This window comes from Anolis sagrei, chromosome 4 (genome assembly GCF_037176765.1).
Source record: "Anolis sagrei isolate rAnoSag1 chromosome 4, rAnoSag1.mat, whole genome shotgun sequence".
Classification (NCBI taxonomy): domain Eukaryota; kingdom Metazoa; phylum Chordata; class Lepidosauria; order Squamata; family Dactyloidae; genus Anolis; species Anolis sagrei.
In genome coordinates this window covers 66,110,018-66,136,864 of record NC_090024.1, presented here as the reverse complement: position 1 = coordinate 66,136,864, position 26,847 = coordinate 66,110,018, and the positions used below count along the sequence as shown (strand labels likewise).

General features: G+C 39.7%; 1 protein-coding gene across 1 annotated transcript; it reads right to left on the bottom strand.

Annotated features, from left to right (window-relative positions):
• Positions 1 to 1,079: 1,079 nt before the first annotated feature.
• PRELID3A (PRELI domain containing 3A) lies at positions 1,080 to 22,472 on the bottom strand. Its single transcript, XM_067467470.1, has 6 exons — positions 22,264 to 22,472; positions 13,871 to 14,039; positions 13,506 to 13,595; positions 11,388 to 11,458; positions 11,191 to 11,293; positions 1,080 to 5,521 (listed from the first exon to the last, which is right to left on the bottom strand). Exons 1-6 carry the CDS (start codon positions 22,293 to 22,295, stop codon positions 5,429 to 5,431), a joined length of 558 nt encoding a protein of 185 aa, XP_067323571.1. The 5' UTR covers positions 22,296 to 22,472; the 3' UTR covers positions 1,080 to 5,428.
• Positions 22,473 to 26,847: the final 4,375 nt, after the last annotated feature.

Sequence of the window (26,847 nt, the reverse complement as noted above, 5' to 3'; positions counted from 1 at the left end):
GACATGGCTTTGGTTTTATTACTATCTTTTATGTAGTTGGCTTTTAGAAGACAAGCTCAACTCTATAAAGTCAAATCCAAGTATTTTTTAAAATGTCAGGTCAAAAGAAGTTAGAGGTGAATAAATGTCAATTCACTATCACATGGTACTAAAATATAAGGAACTACCAGACAACCCTTGAGATGTGGCAACACATTTTAATTTAAACTACTGGCATTGGAGGAAGATTTATCTCTGTCCCAGCTGTATTCATGACCCTGATGTAGCCTCTGTCTGGAATCCTCTCATTTAGCTCCAACATGACTAACCCGAGAATCAACTGTTTCATCAACATGCAGGCAATTCTAATAGTTAATTGGTCGACTCTGTCAAGACTAACAATGTGATTTGGCTAGCACTCTTCAACTTGGCCTAGTCCCAATCCTTTATTTTCACAAGGAATTTACATCTGCCAACCTGAACTCCTCAAGAGATGCATGTTTGACACAGATAATGGTATGGTTAAATTCAGAACTTTAGTACAATGTGAATATTCCAAGAGCTGTAATACTTTTGTGTTGTCTTTGAAACCCCTTAAAGAACATAATTTAAAACGGCAGGAAACCAGCTGCCCCATTTTTACCCCATGTAATTAAAACAAATGTAAACATGTTATAGTGTTCTTCCTTTACAGTCACAGGGCTACGCTTTATCAAGTCAATTATGACTCATGAGTTAATTTCTGCTCATTTACATTCAGCTGTTGAAGTCAACTCATCTCACTGCATCTTCATAGTTATTCATGATCAAATAGTCTAACAGAAAGGGAATTGTATTAGTCCTACATTTTCTTGGTTATATAGGTCTGCAAAGTTCAGGAACAATGTTAAGATTTGAAAAGAATAGAAGCACAAGCTGGTGTTTTGTTTTTTTTATTCCTTCCTAAGTGATGATGTGACTGTGCATGTCTTCTGTATGGCTCCTGATGCATCAGATGGCCATTTGTAAATGAAAAGGCAATAAATTTTCTGCTTGTTTTCCTGTTATGTAATACTGACACGCAGTTCATGCATTATTAATAAAAAAAAGATGTGATCAGGTAGCATTATCTTTCCTTTATTCATCAGAGACCAACAAGAATTAATTTTCCGTTGTTATGAAAACTGGGCACACAGTCATTTCTTTTGTATTTAATTTTTATATATCAGAACCAAAAAGTATGCTTAACCTAGAAGCATTTTTTTTAAAAATTCACAGCATAGCTTTTGAATAACTTGCAGGAACTGTTATACAATATTTTTTAAGTCCCTTGGTCACTGAGGGATTATGGTGGACCAATCTTTTGCACAATATTACTTTCAATTAATTCATGTCATCATGTACCAAACTACTGTTACAACATAACACTAATACACCAGTTATTTTCATACACATTCGGTGCGGCCCTATCAATGTTTGCTAATAAATCAATCGCCTTGCATTCAAGAGAATAAACATAATTTCCCTGGAGTGCCAGTCTTACTCATAAGTGGACCTTTCCTGTTTTGACAGCATTTCCACTGCTTTGAACCTATAATTCTGCCGCAATGAGTCCTCAGATGCTTCTATAATTCCAATTACAGAGGCCATTCTAAAATTACACCTTCTAGCTTTCATAGTGGTGCTATTTTTAGTTTTTATGATTCAGTCCCATATTGCATGATCATATTGCTTAACAATTAATACAAACACAAGCTTTGTTTCATCTTAACGAAAAACAGTTTGCGAAGTAGGTCATGTTATTCATAACCCCCAGATGTCCTTGGTATTTACCACTTGACATAAAAAGATTCTCGGCTTTAAAGAGCTTACAGTCAAAGCACAGAACGGTATAGGTCTTAAACATTTGCCTGTAATTTTATTCTTTAATTATTGTCTTCTTGCCTGCAACTTTGCTGTTATTTTTAGAGCACTTGTCTCCTTTCCTCCTAGTGCTGTACTTTTTTTTTTGCCTTAAAGGAACATTCATTAGCTTGTGTTAAGATTTACTGCAAGGTAAAATGAAAACTTCATGGGCGTGAAGCTGAAAAATGTCCCTCTCCCTTCCCATAACTGTGGAAAAATAACTAAATTGACAGCTTGAAACAAACATTGAAGCACTCGAGGTTTATTGGCCAGTTTTCTACAACTTGGAGACTGGAAACAAGTGTAAAAACATTCCCTTCAGAGCCATATTCAGATTGGAGAGGTAGGTGTTTATTGCCTTCCCCGAAAGGGAAATCCTAAGACCTCCCCCCCCCCCAAATAAACCTTCCACCAGTGTCTCCCTATTCAAGATACAAGATGATATAGCAAACTGTCTCCGGTCCCGATGTTTGTTAATGCTACACAAGAATGTTTGAAAATCTGTGGTTTTTTGTTTGGTTTTTTAAATGCCCTTTGAAGACTAATTTCAATTGTTCTAACTGAATGCTCATAAACACAGTTAAGCTCTTTGGATAGCGATTCGTAAATACAAACTACAAAGCCAGGTATGAGAAACTGGATGTTTCACTACTGAAGAATCACTAACGTACCAAGCAAATACAGGAAGAACCAGAACGTTGTCATCATAATGAACAATGAACTCATTTGTGCGTAGAATGAAGGCAACAGTCAACATTGCTATTGTTGAAACCATTTCCTGTTTCACTATAGATACTTCAAGGAATGAGGGGCACATGGCAAAAGGTTAGCCTAGATGTATGTCATGCTGGGATGCCCAACAATCAGAAAAGCAATTTTAAGGGTTTAGACAAGGGAAATGGTTGTGGTTATCCTTGTAGAGATAAAAGCATGACTCCTTTTGCTTTTAGTTGAGGAGAATGTCTGAATCGGGTGCAAAGGGGATAACCACCACGATTTGTGGGGATTTGTGCTTAGCACCATGAAGAGAACGTCACAGTCACCAGGATCAGGAAAATCATGGAGTGCTTTCACCATAGGTTCACAAAAAGTCAAGGTGGTGGCAACCAAGCCATTCCACTTCGGAGTGAAAATAAAGTCTACGCCTGTGGCTGTTGAAAGACTATCAATAACTAAAGAGATGACTAATTGGTATTTAATAAGGAAAATGACAGAACAGGAGCTACTAGAGAAGTACAAACAAACATTCCTTCAAGCTTTCATATACAGGAAGTGTCAGTGAGGCTTCCACTACAACCAAAGAACAACATCAGCAATAAGAGCAAGCTACATGATGGAGCTGACATCACAGAGAGGTACATGAGCAAAGAGAAAAGAGCAGAAAGAGTATGGGGGATCATCATTAGGCAGGAGGGATACTGAAGAAAACAAAACTTATTGGCTAAAGAAGAGCCAGAAATAAAACATGACCAGCACAAAGAAGTGTACTTTCTGAAGGAAACGGGACAGGATAAAAATAAGATCTATGTGCAGAAGAAAGTTGGTTATTTTGACTAGCTGGCCTATTTCCTGTGATACATGCCCTAGGATCTTGAACTTGTGTGACTGTTCATAAGTAACAGGCTGTTTTCAGCTAAAACACTAAACCATTTCCTTGAACTCCATGTGGTAAGATGAACACACAATGCCAGGCCTTCCTGCCGAAATTAGCCAGATGGAATAGGAACAGAAAAGCCCTCCTCCCATAACATGCTGTCAAAAGCATGAAGTTCATATCACATTGTATCTTCAATAACTGTGCTTCCACATGAGAATTCCGGCATGATGCGCTTAAGCAGAAGTCATACATTTTCACAATGTGAGATTCGACTCGCACTAAAAGCAGAAAAGGGATTTTTAAACTTCAGTCTTTTCTCTCTGATCTCTTTGTTAAAAACCCAAAAAGAAAGAAATGCAAACAGAAACACAAAATTTGAAGAAAGGAAAACAATGTTATTTTCTTACTGGATGTATGTAGACAGCAGAAATTTTCAAATCTATGTAGGGAACTCTTTTACCATTCTGAAATACAGAAGGCTTGAAAATGCATTTGGCCTAAGATGTTTCTAGGTTTATATACTATACAATTTCCAAGGGATCAGCCTTCTCATGATTCAATGAATTGTTAATGATGTTAATCCAAATTAACATGTTTAATACAAAATTTAACTGCCTCCAAATTTACGTAAACTTTCAAAACCATTTCCATTTCATTAAAAAGTTTTACTCTGCTTTTCTCTCTTCTTTTTAACTCATCTTCTGTCTGAAGTATCACGCTACACAGTCATCTCAACCTTTGTTAAACAAGGGTTTTCCCATTTATTTTTTTCCAATTTCGAGAGAACTATTCCATAAGTATTACTTTGGACTGGGATGGAAATTCCTTTTGCAGTTCAGCATCCGTTACAGAAAAATAAAAGCAAGATATGCAGCCAAGTTATCAAAATATTTGAAGGTTATTTTCTTAGTACTAAGAACTACATATTAAATTAGTCCTAACTTTCCACTAGGATATCAGTTATCTTCACATTAGTGACCACAATGAATATATATCTGAAAAAATGCCTACTGGATGAACAAACAAGGGGGATAACAAAGAGTCAAGCCATTTTGTGCTAGCAGCGGGACAGTTCCTCTGTCCCTAACTGTGGGCTGAGCATAAATAATCAGAGGTAAAATATTCTGCATTTAAACAGTGCAAGACAATCTTGTCCCCACAAAGACCAAGGTTCAGAAGGCCTCTTTCACAAGAGAGCGCAATTCACCACCAAGGAGCCCTGTTATGCAAGAGCCCCAGTAGTATTTGACTCCCAAAGAGGTTCCACTAAAGTAGGCTCTGCTGCTGACCTTTGCAGGCCAGGAGTAACCAGCTTGTTGTCTTCTAGATGTACGGCATTATAAGTCCCATCATCCCTGCCAATTGGCCATACTAACTAGGATTGATAGGAATTAACCTCTGGAAGATCCTAGATTGCAAACTCTGAGGAAGGCCCACTGGACAAGCTTGGTCATCTCCTCTTCTGTCATTCGTTATCCTCCCATATTCAAAACGAGCTATTAGAGATTGGTTAAATCTCCAGTGCTTTTTGTACCTTTGTCCTTTACAGAAGAACGGTAGCTGCACCTCTAAAGAAAATAATAAATACTAAGCAGGGGGCACAATGGAATACATAATAAAAAAGTTAACTCCCTTAGTTTGTTTATCAAAGCATGGTACTTATGCAGATTCTAATCCTCCACTTGGACTTCAAAAGCCATTACTTCAGTAGGACTTGAGGTTTCCATACTTGGAGTAAGCCAACAGTTCAAGTTAAAGCCGTGAAAAAACTAAAAATACAGTAATGTCAATCTGCACTTCAGGCAACTAGAAGGTCCCATGGAAGCTTCAAAATACATTTAAAAATGTCGCTTCTGTCCTGTAAGAGTCTCATTATATAAACAAATATATATACATCTCTTTAAAAACTATGGAGTATCATTTTGGCAAAAAAAAATCTAATGGAAAAATAACATTTGTCATAGTCCGTCAATCTTCCATTGAAGCAGCTGCCATTGTGGATTTCATGCTGTCACGCGTGGAGGATAGTTCGCCAATCACCCACTCTACGGCTTCTCGGCCCTGTTAAAGAAAGAACAAAATCTCATTTGATCTATCAGATACCATGTCAGAAATTATAAATCTTTCCTCTGTCAGACACCAAGAGTTTCAAAAGCAAATTGCTTTATTATCTCTTGTATTTCTTAATGAACTGTGCTACTGAAATGCCTCCCATTAGAACAGTCTTGAAAATGGAAGTTTGTCTGTTCAGATAACACATTTTTCCTAGGAGAATAAAGCCGACAGTTACATGCCATAGGCGAATTCTGCTGAAGACTGCAGATGTTAGATCAGTGTAGAGAGGCCGAACTGCTGTGTGTAGTGCAAGCAGTATCATTTATCTTTCTGGCCCAGTTTGTGTTTGTTTAACCAGAAGGTAAATTATACTGCTTGCTCTAGATGTGGCAGTCACCCCTACCTGCTTCTTGCATTCATATAGTATGCCTTGTACACAATGTAAACAGTTTAAATATTAATTCTACCCAATAATTTATTTACACGACTAATTTATCTGCATTCTCCAGACTCTCCACACCTTAAGAGAGCATGCCAGCCGCCTGCTTCGAGGCACAAAATAGAGAGCAGCATGCCTGGAGGCCCAGATTAGCCACTGCCTTTGCTGTTGCCTGCTGCCATTTTTAGTAGGGACTCAAAAGCCTCACCTTTCAATGTCTGCATATGAACACAAGGCAAGCCTTAGAAACCCTTATTAAAAATGGTGTAGGGCACAGTGGCGGAAGTGGCAAACCTACACAGCCCCTCATTTCTGCCTTGCGAAGGAGTCTTGGTGCTTCAAGGACAGGAGAGGATGACTGACATGCTGCCTATAGCAAATTCACATGTACAGTACTGTGCACATATGAATGCATATTGGATTGAACAGAGATCATGAGTTCACAGATATGGCGGACTGTATATTAATATTATGTGCCACACTGTTGTCACAGAAAGATTACTACATTGCTTTCACATTAACCTGGCTTTTGGGGTGAAATTAAAGAGCATTAAGGAAAGAATGGGACAAAATCACAGCCAACCTTAGGGCGTATCTGCATTATAGCTTTATATTCAATTTATCAAAACTTAATTTCTATAGCTTTCTAAAACAATAATAGTAGCTGTAACTAGGCACTGTCGCTTCCAACTCTAGAATCCTATGCTAACTTCACTCAAAGCTTTGTGCAATATCCAACATTTCTGGCAGCAAATTCAGGGGCATATATGTTCCTCAAAACTAAATACATCTTTCAAAAGAAAAACAACCCCAAAACCTCAAGATGTTTTCCTTTAAGGCAGGGTCCACAAACTTTTTAAACAGAGGGCCAGGTCACATTCCCTCAGACTGTTGGTGGGCCGGATTATCATTCGAAAAAATCATGCACACTGCAAATATCTTATTTGTAGTGCAAAAAACATTTTAAAACAATAGGTAAAGGTAAAGGTAGTCCCCTGACATTAAGTCCAGTCATGTCTGACTCTGGGGTGTGGTGCTCATCTCCATTTCTAAGCCGAAGAGCCAGCGTTGTCCCTAGACACCTCCAAGGTCATGTGGCCGGCATGACTGCATGGAGCGCCGTTACCTTCCCGCCGGAGCGGTACCTATTGATCTACTCACATTTGCATGTTTTCGAACTGCTAGGTTGGCAGAAGCTAGGGCTGACAGCGGAAGCTTACGCCGCTCCCCGGAATCGAACCTGCAACCTTTCGATCAACAAGCTCAGCAGCTCAGTGCTTTAACCCACTGCGTATTTCAATGGAAAGTGTGGTCCTGCTTTTGGCTGATGAGATGGGATTGTTGTTGTTATTGTGTGCTTTCAAGTAGTTTTATACTTAGGTTGACCCAGAGCGAGGGCCGGGTAAATGACCTTGGAGGGCCGCATCCGGCCTCCGGGCCTTAGTTTGAGGACCCCTGCTTTAAGGTTTAAATTTCTCCAGTTCTTTCATGCTTTTAAAAATCCCATCTAAAGAACTTGTGATCTTGAGCCAAATTCATGCCATCTCTTCAGCCAAATTGCATTCTGAATCCTGGAAGCTACAGAGCTTGGATTCAGAATGAAATAAACAGAGAAGAATAAAAGGGATCCAACATCATAGAAACTTGCTAAGAGAACAAATTGACCAGACCGCTGCAGAACAGGGAGCAGAACTACTGCAATCTCAGAGCCAAATGCTTGAGATCATTTGTGTGCACATTTTAAGAGGAACTTTCAAGTCATGTTATATATTAATGTAAATTTGATAGTCATGCAAAACTAACCTGCACACTCAATACAATTTTTGAGGTTTTAAGTACAGCGCATCTGCTTTTAAACAAATTCTGAACAGTGAAATATCAATTTGAATCCCCCTTTGCTCATGTAAACTACTTGCTGCTTTTAAAGAAAATCCTATGGATTCTTGAGTCTCTCCAGCATTGCTTGCAGGTATTACTAATTTCATATAGTAACTAAGCAACTTGTTCCTCCATGGCAGGGAGTTTGACCGGATGGCCTTTATGGTCTTTTACAACTCTATGATTTTGTCCCCATTTAAATTAACCCAGTATGCACAGACAAAACAATCTGACAGAGGACTGGTTTACAGAAATTGTGGTGTGCCTTAAAATAGCATATTAGTATACAACAGTAAGCAAGCACACTGCAACAATGCATGCATCCTTAGTTACATATACACTGGTAGTACACTGCGTATCTAGAATGAGAGTTAGAAACTGCATATAACTTCAGTGGTTATTATTTTAAAAACACTGAGAATATATATTTCAAAAACATAGATATTATGCAGGTTGATATTTGATGCATACAGTGCATGTTTAGCTTTTTAAAAATATATACACACACTCCAAAATTTAGAGTATTAAGAATACTAATGAACATGATGTATTTCACTCCTGCATACAGGACGTGAAGTTCAGCTGACAAGTTCAAGACTGAATATCAGATTGTTCTGTTTAAAAACTATTAGGAAAATCTTTCTTGTTATCCAACTCAAAGAATTCTTAAAATTCAGCCACCTAAATTACTTGTAAACCATACATACAGATACATAACAGTCTATCAGTTTCTAAAAATACTACATCTAACTAGAGAAGACAAGAGCAGCTATTTTCACAGCAACAGCAATTGATTTAAGTTTGGACAAGGGGCTTATTCAGAAGTAACAACTCAGCTGTGGTTTGTCATTAGAAGTACAAGATGTGTTCTTTCCCCTTCCTTACTTCCACAGGGGAAAATAAAATTAAGAAGCTTTACGTTTCCAATTCAGATCCTGAAAAAGATTGCTAGATATCAATAAAACAAGATTTGGCTGGTTCACATCATTTTTATTAAATTGGGATTTAACCAAATGACACATCACTATATTGTTGCAAACCAGACAGAGTTTTCTTACTAACCCCTTATTTACAAAGCAAAATAGAAAAGAAAGGAGCGGAGAACATGCACAAGTCCAAAGTTAACTACTGCTCAAAGCTAAAGCAAACTCAACTGGTTTTTGTATCTGAATGAAGCCAAGGTGTTAATTTTATTGGTCCTGTTGTCTAAATAGTAAAACTACCTGAAAACTAAATGCCAACGAGGCTAAAAGGGCGAAGTGCAGTTTTTGCATAAGGCAAGATCTAGGTGTGACAGGAGATGCATGCCTACGACCAAGCTCCACAATCTCAGATCTACCCCTCCTTTCTTCTGCTACAAAGGTTGGAAACACAGCACATGTGTGGCAGAACTGATCTGAGAATGTCAGCCTATCCTGAGGCTGCTTTCAGCAGCAGCCACACACTACCTGTCATGTTCCTAATAAGCACTAAGCACAAGCATCATATTTGTGTTTTTTTAAAAATCTTTTTAAAAAACCTACAAAACTTTGTATGTAAACATTTCTATTACAGGAGAGCACATTTGCTTGAGTTACAACTGTGTGAAATGTCTATAATAATATGTAATATTTGTTATAGTGCAATAACAGTTGTTCCACAATTATTTAAATCTAGAGACAAAACAGTCACCGTTGCTCATTTTTTATCCCAAAAAAATTAGCCACTTGTGCTCCTTCTATTTTTATTAGTTTTATACTTATTTATGCAATGCTTTTGATACGAAATAAACAAAGTTGTTCCATCTACATTCGTTCTTTAAAAGCCACGTGGGGGCTACCCGCTTTTTGGGTTACAGCTCCAACCACTGCCAACAAAAAATCTCATGCAAAAGGCTAGCCCTGACAGTACAGTCATCCCTCCACATTCACTGGGATTAGGGGAACGTGAAAAGCTGCAAATAAGGAAATTGCTATTTCTTATATGAGAAAACTCTTCCCTAGAAATTTCTGGGTGTTCTAGAATGACTCTATGGCTAACTTTTGCTGGAAGCTGACCACAGAATTGCATTTCAGGACCTAGAGATTCCTAAGAGGTGTTATCTCTAGGTCCTCTAACATAACTGGAGGAAGTTCTCTATCGAGTAGTGGTTCCCAACCTTTTTTTTTTTAACCAGTGAACACTTTGACCAGGGACCACTCTCCAACATTAGTACCAAAAGGGTACAAATCAGATTTTGGTCAACTTTAGATTCAGTTTGGTTATTTGGGGTGTTGATTCAGAAAATTGCACCGAATAGATCACATCAGTTCTAGTTTCTGATACAGAATATATGCCATCCAGTAATTACCATCTGCTCACTCACAGAAAGCCATATTTAAAAAACCTCGGCACTAAAAGAGGGTTTCACAAGACCAGTCGCTCTAGTTGAAACAGTGTCGTAATGGTGATGCAGACGACCATATTTTAGTTCTTGCAGACCACTGGTGGTCCACGTACCACAGATTGGGAACCACTGCTATAGAGTTTAACTAGAGAACCAATTGCCAGAGAACATTTTAATGACAATCCATGAATAATCGAATTCACAAAATGTGGAGGGATGACTATATATCCCACAACATAAAAAGTTTCTCTATCCTTAGTTGAATAGCATGCTACACAATCAAAAGGTAAATTAAAAACAAAATGCAAGCGTAATTAATGGTTCACTTTTTGTTTAGCAACCTTTTAAATTATTTCGAACACTTCAGACATCACTGATGCCTCTAAATCCAGTATTGAAGATAAGGGTGATGGTTTATTATATGCAATGTGTGTATATATAAAGCATGCAAGTTTTAAAAGTTAACACCACAATGACATGCACATTTGCTAGAAGCTGAAATGTTGAACCAAGATAACAAATGCTGGTATTACCACTAGTTAGTACAAAATGCAGCTGTAGAGAGAGACTGCTAGCTTAGAACATTCTCAGAATGTTGAATTGTCCACTCAATAGCATCCCACCCCTAGAGTAATACAGAAAAGATTTACAACTTACAGCAAAAGGTTATTTCATCATCAGCCCTGCCATCTCCAGAGCCCCCAACAATATTAAACATTTTAACTGGTTACAAAAATATGACCTAGAATTCAATTAATTACGTTCTAGAATTTAATTAATTCCCACATCATAAACTAGGATTTGGATGATATGCAAATATATGTGTAGCAGTTGGATGCTACACAAACAAGGATAGCAGATGAAAGCGAGGCTCACACAAGCTCATATATTTTACCAGTTATGGTATATCTCAGCATTAATTGAGACTGCCTCACATATTGGAAAATTCTCAAACCATTATTTTCAGCTTGAGGTATGGAAACCTACACTTACCTTTCTAGCATTAGAAGATATTGTGCTCGCCATTAAAGATTCCAAATAGCTACTGAGGCTAACACCTTTTACGGTGATAATTGCTTCCTGAGTTAGCAAAGTCCTGAAAAGGTAGGAGAGAAACAGATCAGTACAGAACGCCCCATCTTCCCATTTCTCATTGAAGGAATGAGAAACAAAGAGATATTCTAACTTACTTTTCTGGGTTTTCAGGATGAGGCGTGTACACTAATCGTTCGTCAACTGACACGAGATTTGTGAGTGTTATCTTGAAAAAGGAAAAGAAAAAACAGTTTTTTCCCATTTGCATTTTTTAGTCTTGCATAAACCTTCTTTTGAGCTTCCAACAGAAAGGCAAAACTGTACTGTTTTGTATGGTCTTTAGTTCTTATAACTATGTCTATTGGGACTATTTTAATTGTGGATTTTTAAACCATTTTAACACAATATTGCTTAATATGTTTTTAAAGTTTCAACATCTGGAAACATAGTCTCCACACCCATATCACCCAGTGTCACCCCCTTCTCCCAAATTCACACATCATGACCATTTCTGTGCTGTAAGAGAGTAGGATGATTCACAGAGACATTCCAGCTTACTGCTGTGTATCAACTTGGGGGACTGGAAGGCTATGAGGCTCTAATGTTTCATTAATTTCTCCAATTTTTTCATGCTTTTAAAAATCCAATCTAAAGAACATATGATCTTATGATAATATCTAAATTAATTATCAAATCTGATTCAAGGACCAGAAGTGGTATAAAATAGATTAACACACTTAAAATAATTTCCCTTGAAGCAGTCTTTTTTTAAACTGGTGAACTTCAGATATACGCTTAACTACAACTTCTATCACATTTAATATCCCATGATGACATGCTAGCGAGAGGAACTGTAGTCCTACATGCAGAGTGCCTTAAAAGTTTGTTTTCAATGGGCAATCCTAAACACACTATGCTGGGAACTAAAATCCACCGTGTGTGTGTGTGTATAGAGAGAGACAGTATTGAAACTCTAACACAGAAAACGAGAGCACTCCTCCTAAAACGTCCTCTTCAAAAAAACATGTTATTTTTTCTTTTGATATATTTTATTTTTTGATTAATATAAGAGTTCACCATAACATCCATACAACAACACACAGCGTATTGCAGACCATACATGCACCCAAAACCCATATCCCACACAGAGTAAAACCTTTTTCCCACACCTGTGCTTGTTATTAATTGCAAACTGTTCTTTTTTTTTGGAGAGCGGGCTATTTATTTATGTATGACATTTATATACCGCCCTTCTCACCCCAAAGAGGACTCAGAGCAGCTTACAAGGTATATATACAAGATATATATATCGGGTTAAAAATCCGAAAGCCTGAATTTCCTGTATGCAGTAGACTGCATCTGAATTTGGACCAAGCTTGGTTAGGACTCGAATCAGGGACTACCAGATGCTGTTTAGGCTGTCTTTCAGAGGAAGGCATAAGGAACGACCTCTGACTATTTCTTGCTTGATAAAATCCTATTAAATGTATGGGGTCACCCTAAACCAACAGGAAACTTAAAGGCACGCACACACAACCAAATGTTATAACACAAACACAAAATAACAGTTTTGGTTTCGATGTTGGTGTTATAAAACAACATCTGCCATAAACTAGGCTACATTCAAATAAACTAGCCTAATTTGAATGATGTGATAAGCCAGGACACTAAACTATGGAATAAATTATAAACAGATAAACTCTTCAACAAACCAAAGATTCTTTCTCTGGCACGCTAAGGGAGAAACATGCTACAGCACCAGCTGCTGTTAAGTTCATGTTATGGGCTGACCAAAGTCTGCAGTTCACCTAGTTGCTTTTGCTGCAAGTAGGCGTGAATATACTTTTCAAATCAGAATGCTCGTTCATTTTCAATCTAATCAGGGCTGCCATGGAATCCTAACATTTAATGACATCTGGACATGTTGTGTGTGTCCAAAAGCAGCAAGCAACTCTCCCAGCTCCACTCACAAATACAACATAGAGCACTTCATTACTCACATTTGTTGAACTCAGTACCATTTTCTTTTCTACAGGAACTGTTAAGTTCATGTTATGGGCTGACCAAAGTCTGCAGTTCACCTAGTTGCTTTTGCTGCAAGTAGGCGTGAATATACTTTTCAAATCAGAATGCTCGTTCATTTTCAATCTAATCAGGGCTGCCATGGAATCCTAACATTTAATGACATCTGGACATGTTGTGTGTGTCCAAAAGCAGCAAGCAACTCTCCCAGCTCCACTCACAAATACAACATAGAGCACTTCATTACTCACATTTGTTGAACTCAGTACCATTTTCTTTTCTACAGGATCAACCACAGAATGTTCTTTAATGTATGTGACAGTTCTACTCGTTCCCAGAATCTGAAAAAGAAAAACAAACATTTCCCAAACACTGTGAGCATCTATGTCTATAAAGTCTGTTGTGGTTCATCTTTTCAGAAAAAAGGTTCATTCTTTGTCTAGATCCATTCTTAACGAGATTCATCCTAAGAGTTTAAAGTTAGTTATAATATGCAATGTAATTAAGAATAGGACATGCACTCACAAGGAAACTATTCTGTAACTTGTTCAGAATATTATCTTAAAGTACTATCATCTGCATCTGTATTACCACTAAACTTCACTTGATAACTTACCGCTTTTACAATACTTGGTAGGCCCCATTCAGTGCTAAGCAACCGGTGACTATGCAACCTTCCTTGATTATCAAGGCTTCGATCCAAGACGTCAACTCCTACCACTGATGGGTTCATAGGATTGGGGTATTTTCGCATAGCAGCTTTTATTACAGTTTCCCATGGATGTCTAGGAAAAATGAAACACAAAAGAATCACCACATTATTTAGTGTATACAGTACTGTTTACTGCAAATTAAATATCTTTAATTTGTATTAAGGAACAGCAAATACACTTTCCTGAACTCAACCATTTTCTAGCTTTATGTAAAAGCCAGTAACAGCCCTTCCTTCGTCCACTCTCTTCTTTCATATACTGTCTATTAGATTGTTAGTGACATGAAAGGCAGTAGCAGGAAAGCAATTTCTTTAGTCAGAAGCCCAATTCCTAGCAGGAGAAAACACAAACTAGAAGAGTCCTTTGTAGCTTTCTTCAACTTCTACAAATAACAGCACAATCAAAATTTAAATATTATACTGCCTCACTGTACAACAGTATCAGCTGTTTTCTTAATTCTTTATATCTGCAAGAGACTCCTAGCACATGTGTGATTCCATACACTAGAAAGAGAAAAAAGCTGCCCCAGCACAAGAGAATATAGTCCGCCTTCCACATTTGGTGGGGTTAGGGAATCCGTAAAAGTGAAAAAACACAATTGAACAAATCACTTTTTTTTAACCAGAGAGAGCACCCCTCTAGGCATTTCTATGTCTCCCAGTATTCTGCTGGGAGACTTCTGCTGTATGATGGCCATAGAATTGTACTGGAGAATTTAAGACATTCCTAGAGAGGTGATCTATCTAGAAGTGGTTTTCCAGTATGACTGGGGGAAGCTGACCATAATCACACTTCAGGACTAAGAGACTCCTTGAGATAACATTCTATGAATGTCTATGAATAATCAAATTAGCAATGTAGAAGGGCAACTGAAGTAGTATACCTCAATTAATTAACCAGATGTGAATGTAGTCTCTACTTCTGTAATATAAACTTTGATAGCAGAAGTAAAAATAAAAAGGAAAGAATAGGAATAGATTCCTGCATCACAAAAAGGAAGATCAAGCTTGCATTTTTTTTCATTGTTCTAGCATTAGATTAGTAGCATCTAGAGAACATTCATGCTATTATGGAAACAAGTGCAAGTATTACCCAGCTGTAAAAAACAATACTTGATTTTTCTCATCAGCCTCTTCCTAGCCAGTAAAGGACCACTGTACCTGGAAGAAAATCTTTCAGATGACAAGTTCAATGTTGTATTTAACTTGTTCTTTATCAGATTTTCTTGAGGTAAGTTAAACTGTTTCAGTTTTCTTAAACTATTTAATGCAGAAGTTATCATCAATAAGTGATAGCTATGCATTCAGGAACAATCGCAATCTGCTTTATCAGCTTGCAAGCAGTTTTTCACCTTGGAAATGTTCTGTACACAGCCACGGGTTTGCTTGAATGTATAACTAGTTCAGCCATTAAGCACAAACATATTTCTTGCAATATTAAAGCCACATTATCCTAGATTGCTATTTTTTATTCTGGAAGTTCTGGTCATAGTTGTGAACACCTCCAAAAACACACATACCTATGTGTTTGACCTCGTCTGTTTCAAAACAATTATTTTTAAACCATTTGCTTCTTGAAAAAATATAGCACTTAATCAAGCATCTATGGAAAATAGATAGATATTGTTTGCTGTTGATAAAGACATATCTGGTGACAAAGTAGATCATAAGTCACAACCTTCCTCTACCTACAGGCATCTGAAGATGGAGCCACAGTGGTGCAATGGGTTAAACCTTTGTGCCAGCTGAACTGCTGACCTTAAGGTCAGAAGTTCGAATCCGTGAGATGGAGTGAGCTCCCATCTGTTTGCACATCTAGGCATCCCCTGTGCAATCTCTCTGCAGAGACAGCCAATTCTCTCACACACCAGAAGTGATTTGCAGTTTCTCAAGTCGCTTCTGACACGACAAAAAATAATAATCTGAAGATGGTTTAGACCTCATCTAATAAAGGTGTTCATCGGTGTGGATAGCACTTAGTCATGAGAGATAATGAGCAAAGCTTTAACGGGCTACTTTTTGAGTTATAACTCTCAGAATTCCTCCCAACAAAGGGAAAAGAGCACTCTCCTCCAAGATCACTTAAACCATATCTTCTCCTAGCAGTCTTATGGTGCTCAACTGCAGCCATATATAGGTGGGAACACTGTGAAGTGAGGGAGCTAAAGAAGCAAATTGTAATTGCTCATCAACAACTAAGCTTAAGAACTTTCCCAAAGAAAAGATGAAGCTGATAATATTCTCTTATTTCCAGTGGATACACAAAAATTCAACTAACAGCAAATTTAGAATTGACCGTTATAAAATCACAAATAACACACTAATAACTTCCCACAACTGACATCCCTAACAGAGCCCTGTTCACTGGTGCCAAGACCCTGATAGACTTCCTGTTCTTTTAGTCAGTTCTTTAGTTAGTTCTTCAAGGCCAGTGGAAGTATTGCTTTAAGTGAGTATAGGCATTACCATTGTATTTCATTGCACTCTCTGGGCCCTTCCAGACAGCCCTATATATTATATTATATTAATACACTAAAATATTGAATGTGAATCATACAGTTTACATGACACCTTCAAAATGACCATTGTAACAAAATGTTTCAACAAAATTCCAGGAAAACTTTGATTAGATGGCAGTGCCTTCTGGGCATGGCACACATGCAAATGGGACACTTGCACTAGGTTTTGGTCCATGTATAATGATTAACTGTAGAAAAAGAAAGTAATATGAAAGAGATGCTATTATTATTAAAAGAAATCAATTCATTCCTGAAGGATTAATAACCAAGGAACAAATTTTCAATCCAATTAATGTTGGTTATGTTACTTCAAACAACCTAACTCAGACACTGCCTATTAAGGTAACTAAAAAGGACAAGATGACATTTGACTGTCCTTGTCAATGCCAAATGATATTTAGTGAACACATGGTTACTTTCCACCTATTTATCATGTTTCTACAGAGTTCCACTTCTGTCAATTCTCGATTCAATTCCAAAAATAAAGGCTTCAGTGCTAAGAACTACAAAAAGCATTTTAAAGCAAAATGTCTATCCAGGTATGTTATACTACTAAAAATATCTGATTTCTGCTTCATATAGCTGGTTTTATGTACAATTGCCACACAGTAAACAAGCAAAATAAAGTTATTTAATTGCTGGTTCTCAAATGATATAGCGCAAGTAGTTTTTCTCACAAGTTTTGATTTGTTGTCTTTATAAAATAAGGTCTTGGCCTGTCTTTCCAAAGGAATGATAAATCCCCCTTCTGAATAAGCACATCAAGATCTATTTTTATCTCAATTACGTAAATACAAGCTTTCACGTGCAATACTTAAGCTTGTCTTGATGCACAATTCCAGGAGGATGCATTTGTAAAATGATTTCCCTTACATCTGTGCACAGATGAGATACAGCAGTACCTCCATCCATTTTCAGCCACCTGTTTCTGGAGTACTAATTCTCCGCTAAGCACCACGGTTCTCATAACCTTTAAATGCAATATCTAATTTAGGCTTCAGGGTTTGATGTCTGTTCAGCTATTTTCTTTGTAATTTCTTTGAGGAAAGATATTGGACAGTTCCATCAACTTCTAGTAATTATAACGGGAAATCCTAGCCATCCTTTGTAGCTTGAAGATGGAGAAACCCATGGCAAAGAATTATGCTACACTCCTATCAGCTTATTGTCAAGAGTGTTCATGTTAACAGCAGCATAGGATGCTGATATTGAGCATAGGATATTGAGGATAGTTATGACGGTGTGGTGAATGAATTAGAACCAGACATCCTGAGGAGTGAGGTTGAATGGGCCTTAAGAAGCATTGCTAACAACAAGGCAGCAGGAGACGACGGGATCCCAGCTGAACTGTTTAAAATCTTAAAAGATGATGCTGTCAAGGTGATGCATGCCATTTGCCAGCAAATATGGAAAACACAAGAATGGCCATCAGAAAAAATCAACTTATATCCCCATACCAAAAAAGGGAAATGCGAAAGACTGCTCAAACTTCCGTACAGTGGCCCTTATTTCTCACGCCAGTAAGGTAATGCTCAAGATCCTGCAAGGAAGACTCCAGCAATACATGGAGCGAGAGTTGCCAGATGTTCAAGCTGGGTTTAGAAAAGGTAGAGGAACGAGAGACCAGATTGCCAATATCCGCTGGATAATGGAGAAAGGCAGGGAGTTTCAGAAAAACATCTACTTCTGCTTCATTGACTATTCTAAAGCCTTTGACTGTGTGGATCATAATAAATTGTGGCAAGTTCTTAGTGGGATGGGCATCCCAAGCCACCTTGTCTCTCTCCTGAGGAATCTGTACAAGGACCAAGTAGCAACAGTCAGAACTGACCATGGAACAACAGACTGGTTCAAGATTGGGAAAGGCGTACGGCAAGGCTGCATACTCTCACCCAACCTTTTTAACTTGTATGCAGAACACATCATGCGATGTGCGGGGCTGGATGAATGCAAAGCTGGGGTGAAAATTGCTGGAAGAAACATTAACAACCTCAGATATGCAGATGACACCACTCTGATGGCCGAAAGCGAGGAGGAGCTGAGGAGCCTTCTAATCAAGGTGAAAGAAGAAAGCGCAAAAGCCGGGTTGCAGCTAAATGTCAAAAAAACCAAGATAATGGCAACAAGAATGATTGACAACTGGAAAATAGAGGGAGAAACCGTGGAGGCCGTGACAGACTTTGTATTTCTAGGTGCAAAGATTACTGCAGATGCAGACTGTAGCCAGGAAATCAGAAGACGCTTACTTCTTGGGAGGAGAGCAATGTCCAGTCTCGATAAAATAGTGAAGAGTAGAGACATCAGACTGGCAACAAAGATTCGCCTAGTCAAAGCCATGGTATTCCCTGTAGTAACCTATGGATGTAAGAGCTGGACCTTAGGGAAGGCTGAGCGAAGGAAGATCGATGCTTTTGAGCTGTGGTGTTGGAGGAAAGTGCTGAGAGTGCCTTGGACTGCGAGAAGATTCAACCAGTCCATCCTCCAGGAAATAAAGCCCGACTGCTCACTGGAGGGAAAGATACTAGAGGCAAAGTTGAAGTACTTTGGCCACATCTTGAAGAGACAGGAAAGCCTAGAGAAGACAATTATGCTGGGGAAAGTGGAAGGCAAAAGGAAGAGGGGCCGACCAAGGGCAAGATGGATGGATGGCATCCTTGAAGTGACTGGACTGACCTTGAGGGAGCTGGGAGTGGTAACGGCCGACAGGGAGCTCTGGCGTAGGCTGGTCCATGAGGTCACGAAGAGTCGGAGACGACTGAACGAATGAACAACAACAACAACAACAGGATGCATCTGCACTGCCAAATAAATTAAGCTGCATTCTATGGCACTGTATACCCAGTCTCGGTTTGTGTATACAGTACAATCCCTTTATCCTCAGGAAATATGTTCCCATATTCCATATATTTACACGAAGCTGCAGATAACTGCAAACCCTTTGAAAGGAAGGATTTTCAGCCCAAGAATACCACAGTTACACTGGAAAATTCTGAGAGAATATATATTATGTTGGACATAGATAGATTATACTGCAGGTACTGGTACCACAGATACTGGGGTTGTACTATATTGGAGTATTCTCAGAAACTAGTTCTACTTCGTGACAAATTCTCAGACAGCAGTGGCTTATTACCATGACATGACTTCTGAAAAAGAAACTCGCTTTTGCCTCACTGATACTTCACCACCATTTCCCTGAAAAGATAATTGAACAGAAAGGGTAGTGTTTTCCATTTCTCATCTCAAAACAGATTCTCACCTGGCTCACTGGAAAATAAAGTCAAAAGATAGAAAACCATATATCTGGTACCAATTATAAAAACATAAGGAAAGCTATGCTGGGACACAAAAAAGTATTATCTCATCCAGTCTAGTGTTCCCACAAGTGTTAAGTCATTAATCAATTGCCAAGGGAGGCTCCTTAGTAGGGATATAAGCCTAACCCCATTTTCCTGCTTACCCCCCCCCCCCCCCCAGTAATTCAGAATCAGAAACATTCTGCCTCTGGGAACAGCGGGAATGTATAAAGACCATACCATAATTAGCAGGCACTGGTGGCCCCATCTTTCAATAATTTATTAAGCTATTGTTACAATTTTTTTCAAAGTTCCCAGCTAAACTACATCTTGTAAAATTTTACAATATAAGCCTCAGTGTTATTTACATCTAGACTCTGGGTATTAAAGAATAGCCAATAATGGAAGATTCATAACATTTCCTCAAAAAAAAAATAGCAATGCAAGGTTTACCGCTGCTATGAAGGCTGACAACAAGGCTAACCGAGAGAACATGGAGAGATAGAAAGAGAACTTCCCAACAAGCTCCCAGTACAGTCTTTCTCACAGAGTCCTTGGTGGAAGTGTAAAAGAAAAAAGTAATCTCCGAATTGGGTAGCTGTGAGTTTTTCAGGCTGTATGGCCATGTTCCAGAAGCAGTCTCTCCTGACATTTTGCCCACAGCAAGTTGTGAGGTCTGTTGGAAACTAAGCAAGTGGGGTTTATATATCTGTGGAACGTCCAGGGTGGGAAAAAGAACCCTTGTCTGTTTGAAGTAAGTGTGAATGTTGCAATTGGTCTCCTTGATTAGCATTGAATAGCCTTGGCAGCTTCAAAGACTGGCTGGTTGCTGCCTGGGGTGAATCCTTTGTTGGTAGTTGTTAGCTGGCCCTGTTTGATTCTTGTCTGGAATTCCCCTGCTTTTTGAGTGTTCCTCTTTGTGTACTGCCCTGATTTTAGAGTTTTAAAAATACTGGTAGCCAGATTTTGTTCATTTCCATGGTTTCCTCCTTTCTGTTGAAATTGTCCACATGCTTGTGGATTTCAATGGCTTCTCTTTATAGTTTGACATGGTAGTTGTTAGAGTGGTCCAGCATTTCTGTGTTCTCAAATAATATGCTGTGTCCAGGTTGGTTCATCAGATGCTCTGCTATCACTGACTTCTCAGGCTGAGTTAGTCTGCAGTGCCTTTCATGTTCCTTGATTTGTATTTGGGCACTGCTGCGTTTGGCAGGAGACTCCTGCAGAGGTGAGAGGATCCCTCTTGTCCTTTGCTGAATGTAGATTTTGTTGGATTTTCTTAATGGGTCTGCAGATAGTTTGTAGGCTGTGTTTCTTCATCAGCTTCCCAATGCGGTCAGTGGTTCCAATTGATGTATGGTAAAAACACTTTTTCTCTGAGTGGATCTTTGTCTTTACTCTTGTGGCTTATTCTTGGCCTTGCAGTTTTTCTGATGTCTCTGGTGGAGTATCCCTTGGCCTGTAGAACCCAGTCGAGGTGGTTCCGTTCACGAGAGTAAAGACAAAGATCCTCCTAGAGGAAAAGTGTTCTTACCATACATCAAGAGAACCAATAAATTGACTTCAAGAGATGAGCAACATCTATTGGTAGTAAGTCTATCCCCAAGTTCAGAAATGTTAGTGGGTTGTTGTAGGTTTTTTCGGGCTATATGGCCATGTACTAGAGGCATTCTCTCCTGACATTTGACCTGCATCTATGGCAAGCATCCTCAGAGGTAGTGAGGAAATGTTAGCTTGGCTTAACTACTACTTGTTGCTGCTACTAATTCTCAAACAGTGGGGCATCCCTTTTGTGCATTTCAGAAATAGTAGTGAAAAAGAGATTATTGGGGATATGACTCTGCTGTTCAGTAGCTGCAAGACTATTCAATGCTAATCAAGGCGATCAACTGCAACTACTCAGAGGTTGAGTGATCTGTTGGAAACTAGGCAAGTGAGGTTTATATAGCTGTGGAATGTCCCAACAAATGATTACCCCAGGCAGCAACCAGCCAAGCATTGATGCTGCAAGGCCATTAAATGCTCATCAAGGCGGCCAATTGCAACATTCACACCTGCCTCAAGCAGACATGAGTTCTTTCTCCCACCCTGGACATTCCAAAGATATATAAACCTCACTTGCCTAGTTTCCAACAGACCCCTCAACCTCTGAGGATGCCTGCCATACATGTAGGCGAAACGTCAGGAGAGAATGCTCCTGGAACATGGCCATACAGCCCGGAAAACTCACAGTGCTGAAAGCCTTCGACAACAAAAATATAACAATAACTGAGAGAGCGAAGCGACCCTAACCATTTTTAAAGCCCTAGGCCCAAAGCCTGGCACCTCAGGGCTTTTTCCATCCCCGGGGAAGCCAAGCGAAGACATTGCGGGCGTTAGAAAGCGAAGCAGCAGCTCATGCCTGATAAAGCCGGATTATTACTCGGAAGGGCCAAGAAAGCGAGGCATTCATCCAAAGGCTGTGGAGCCCCCTCCCCCTTACCCGAACTCGTGCTCTGAGCTCCAGATCTTCATCCTGGGCAGCAGCAGCGACGCAAATGGCGGCCGCTCTGTGAGGTGAACCGGTTTCTCGCCCCCCAAAAAGGAAAGGGCGGGGCTTCTCGCGGAAATTGGGTGAGAGGTGACGGGTGACGTCAGCGACCACGACGCAGTCCCCTGCGCGAGGCCAGGGCTCCTTGCGTCACGCGCCGGCGGTTCCTGGGCGAGGCGCCGCAGAGGCAGAGGCCGGAAGAGGACTCCGCGGCTGGAAGGCGCATGCGCGGGAGGTGTCCTTGAAACGGAGGCAGCGCTGTTTCCTCGTCGTGGCGTGCTTACGTCATCGCCGTACTTCCTATCTCGGCAAGCGCGTGACTCCTTGAGCTGTTCCAAGGTTGTCTGCTGCTGAGGGCGCGAGCTTCTTCTTGAGCTTTTTTTTGTGTCATCGAAGTTGTGCAAAACACAAAGTAACTAAAGCATGTGTGCCCTTGGTTGTGAAACGAAGTGAGAGAGGGAGAAACAATCTAGCAGCACTTTTTAAAGACTAGGGCCCCTTCCACACAAGCTGAATAAAATCCCACATCTGCATTGAACTGGAATATATGGCAGTGTGGACTCGGGGCCCTTCCACTGGGTTATTGGAGTTCACACTCAGAAAATATGGGGTTTTTTGCCTTGATAGTCTGGGATATGGAAAGGCCCATAGTGCCATACTCAAACCACTGCATATACTTTGCTCTTCTGAATGCCAAATATTTCTAAAACTGCTGATCTCAGTACTTTTTCTCTGATGTCACTTTTCTGTAGAGGTCATTCCCTTCTTGGCTATGTGGAGATTGGGGACAAAGGGCAAGACAAGATAGGTAATATAATCACAGCTCCATTAGTAACAGAAAAAACTTTTCCTTGAGATCCAGGCTCATCTACGCTGCCATATAAAATCCAGATTATCTGCTTTTTACTGGGGGCCCCTCCACACAGCCATATATCCCAGAATATCAAGGCAGAAAATCCCACAATATCTGCTTTGAACTGGGTTATCTGAGTCCATACTTATTTATTTATTGTGTCATCAGCAACCATACCATTGTATTACATTTCTAATAGAACAAAACAAACAAACAGATTACCTCAGCAAGCGAGAGTCCAAAAGTGGCAGGCCCAAACCCAGCACCTCAATCCATGGGTGATACCAAATGAAAGACTCCCCCCTGGGCACACAGAAGACTGGACGACTTGGAAGGTGCTGAACAGACTGCGTTCTGGCACCATGAGATGCAGAGCCAATCTTAAGAAATGGGGCTACAGGGTGGAATCCATGGCATGCGAGTGTGGAGAAGAACAAACCACTGACCACCTGCTGCAATGCAACCTGAGCCCTGCCACATGCACAATGGAGGATCTCCTTGCGGCAACACCAGAGGCACTCCAAGTGGCCAGACACTGGTCAAAGGACATTTAATCAACTACCAAGTCCACATTTAGATAATGTGGGATTTTCTGCCTTGATATGCTGGGATATAGGACTGTGTGGAAGGGCCCTGTATTATATGGCAGTGTAGACTCGGATAATCCAGTTCAAAGCAAACAGTGTGGATAATAGGGAAGTGTATCTGATTTGATAATCTGGATTATAGGGCAGGCTGCCCCTATGAACCTAGCTACCCTTGTTGGTACAATGAGAAAGATCTAATGGACTCAGGGCTCTTCCACACAGCTCTATATCCCAGAATATCAATACAGGAAATTCCACAATATCTGCTTTGAATTGGGTTATCTGAGTCCACACTCAGATAATGTGGGATTTTTTTTGCCTTGATACTCTGGAATATAGGGCTGTGTGGAAGGGCTCTGAGATGTAATTATTTTGATTTTTTAAAATCTCCAATAAAGTTAAAACTACAATACAGCTGTTACCATACCTCGTGAAATCTGTTTGGCCAGGGTAGTCCATGCCTTGGCTACATGCAGATTGGACTATTGCAATGCAATCTACATGGGGCTGCCCTTGAAGACAGCCCGGAAATTTCAGTTGGTACAACGGGTGGCAGTCAGGCTCCTTACTGGAGTAACCTATAAGGAGCATACAACACGCCTATTAAAATAGCTTCATTGGCTGCCGATAAGTTGCTGAGCCAAATTCAAAGTGCAGGTAATGACCTATAAAGCCCTAAATGGTTCAGGCCCCGCCTATCTACACGACTGCATCTCCGTCTATGAACTGCGCGAACTCTAAGATCCTCTGGGGAGGCCTTCCTCTCGCTCCCACCATGGGACAAGAGAGAGCCCCACCACCACCTCTGGAACGCCCTTCCAAGGGAAATAAGACAGGCCCCATCCCTCCCCTCTTTTCATAAAAGTTTGAATACCTGGTGGTTTCAACAAACCTTTGAGAGTGACCAGTGCTAGGTAAGCCCAGACATTGTTCGAATACGACCTTGCACCCACTACATATTACCCTAGCTATTCTTCTAAGAGGCCTTTGGAAATGAGCAGCCACAAGCCTGTTCCCACTATTGTTGTTTGCCTATTACAGTATTGTACCCAAATTCCAGGCCCATCTTATTTTGATTTTGTACCAGTCTTGGCCCAGCCTTTTTAATTGTCCTGACCCATTCCTTCCCATGCCCTAACAAATAGGCATGAAAAACGGTCAGGATTTCTTTTAATATATATGTGTTATTGGGATAATTCTATGCTTGTTGCTGTTATTGTTATTTTTGCTTATGTTGTGACTCTATATGTTCTGGTGCTGTTACTTGGAAACTGGCCTGAGTCCCCTCAGGAGATAGAGGTATACAAATAAAGTTTTATTATTATATTATTATACCTATATAGCACCCACATGTTTTTTAGAGTTATAACAGTAGAGACATCTTGAGAAATGTACTGTTCTCTACTTAAGAAAGTGGCAGGCAGCTGTACAAAGGACAAGGAAGCCTGGGTCTAAAAATATGTCCTTTTTCTGTTACTAGTGGAGTGAAAATTTTATTACCTGACTTTTATTGCCCTTTGTCCTCATTGCCACAAGGCTGAGAAAGGGAGCAGCCTTCGTCTGCATTGAATCCCTCTCTAAACCATCTTTACTGGCAACAGAAAAAAAAAAATCTGAGCCAAAACCTAGGCCCCTTCCACATAGCTGTATAAAATCTACGTTGAACTGGGTTATATGGCAGTGTGGACTCAGATAATCCAGTTCAAAGCAGATATTGTGGATTTTTTGTGTGTCAAAAGCATTGCATAAAAAGCAATGCTTTTGGGTTGGAAAGGTTGGCCATTTACAAGAAACTTTGCCCGGGGGACACCTCACTGTATTTACTCAGTCTTTGAGGAGGCTCTTTCCGTGTCCTCCAGATATTGTGGGTTATCTACCTTGATATTCTGGGTAATATGGCTATGTGGAAGGGCCCTTGGACCTCTGACTCTTAACACTGTCACTTTTCTTCCCTTGCATTACTTTTAACGTATTTGATAAAGAAGCCAGAGAAGCTTAAAAAAATCTTACGTTTTTTGTGTTTTGTTTTGTTTTGGCAATTGGTTGGACAATAAAAATAACATTATTTTGTGGACTTTAGATATGAGAATTTGCTGCAAAGCCAACTACAAATCCCAGTATTCCAAAAGCCGTTGCCATGACAAAGTGGAACCACGGACCTATAAGTGTGTAGTGTGAAGGGGCTCCTGAGAAAGATGGGGGGTGGGGGATGACAGCTTTGAGCACCATCCTTCTAAGCCAGTGGTTCTCAACCTGTGGGTCCCCAGGTGTTTTAGCCTACAACTTCCAGAAATCCCAGCCAGTTTACCAGCTGTGAAGATTTCTGGGAATTTAAGACCAAAACATCTGGGGACCCACAGGTTGAGAACCACTGTTCTAAGCTGTGATCTCCTCCCTCCTTCTCATTCCCTGGAATCATACCTTTGTGTGGTAGAGAACTAATGCCTTCACACTTTGCTTATGAGCTTCTCAGGCCCCTTCTACATTGCCATATAATCCAGATTATCAAAGCAGATAATCCACATTATTTGCTCTGAACTGGATTATACGAGTCTACATTGCCATATATATATATATATATATATATATATATATTCCAGTTCAAATCAGATAATCTGGATTTTATATGGCAGTTTAGAAGGGGACTCAGAAACGTAAAGAACTGACGTAACATATTCATTATCTCTTATCTGAGTTGCTTAGAACCTAAAGTGTGTGGGATGTTGGATATCTGAATATCTATCTATATTTCCCCTCTTTCTTTTCCAGCATAGACATCTACTATTTGCCTGTAACTTTTGCTGATTCAATTACAAGCCTGTCTAATAACTCAATTATGGCATGGATTACATTTATCTGAAGGTGGAAAAAGTGACTACAGTTTTGCCAACATCTAGTGAAGTTTGTAGACTGCTAATTTCACATAGAGAAAAGCAGGGAATTTCAGAAAAACATCAATTTCTGATTTATTGACTATTCTAAAGCCTTTGACTGTGTAGATCATAATACATTGTGGCAAGTTCTTAGTGATATGGGGATACCAAGCCACCTTGTCTCTCTCCTGAGGAATCTGTATATGGACCAAGTAGCAACATA

Coding starts and splice junctions, on each gene's coding strand:
- PRELID3A (XM_067467470.1), bottom strand. CDS start 22,295: ATGAAGATCTGGAGCTCAGAGCACGAGTTCGG. Junction 11,294..11,387: donor CATCCTGAAAACCCAGAAAA/GTAAGTTAGAAT, acceptor CTACCTTTTCAG/GACTTTGCTAACTCAGGAAG. Junction 5,522..11,190: donor TATCTTCTAATGCTAGAAAG/GTAAGTGTAGGT, acceptor TTTCTTTAACAG/GGCCGAGAAGCCGTAGAGTG.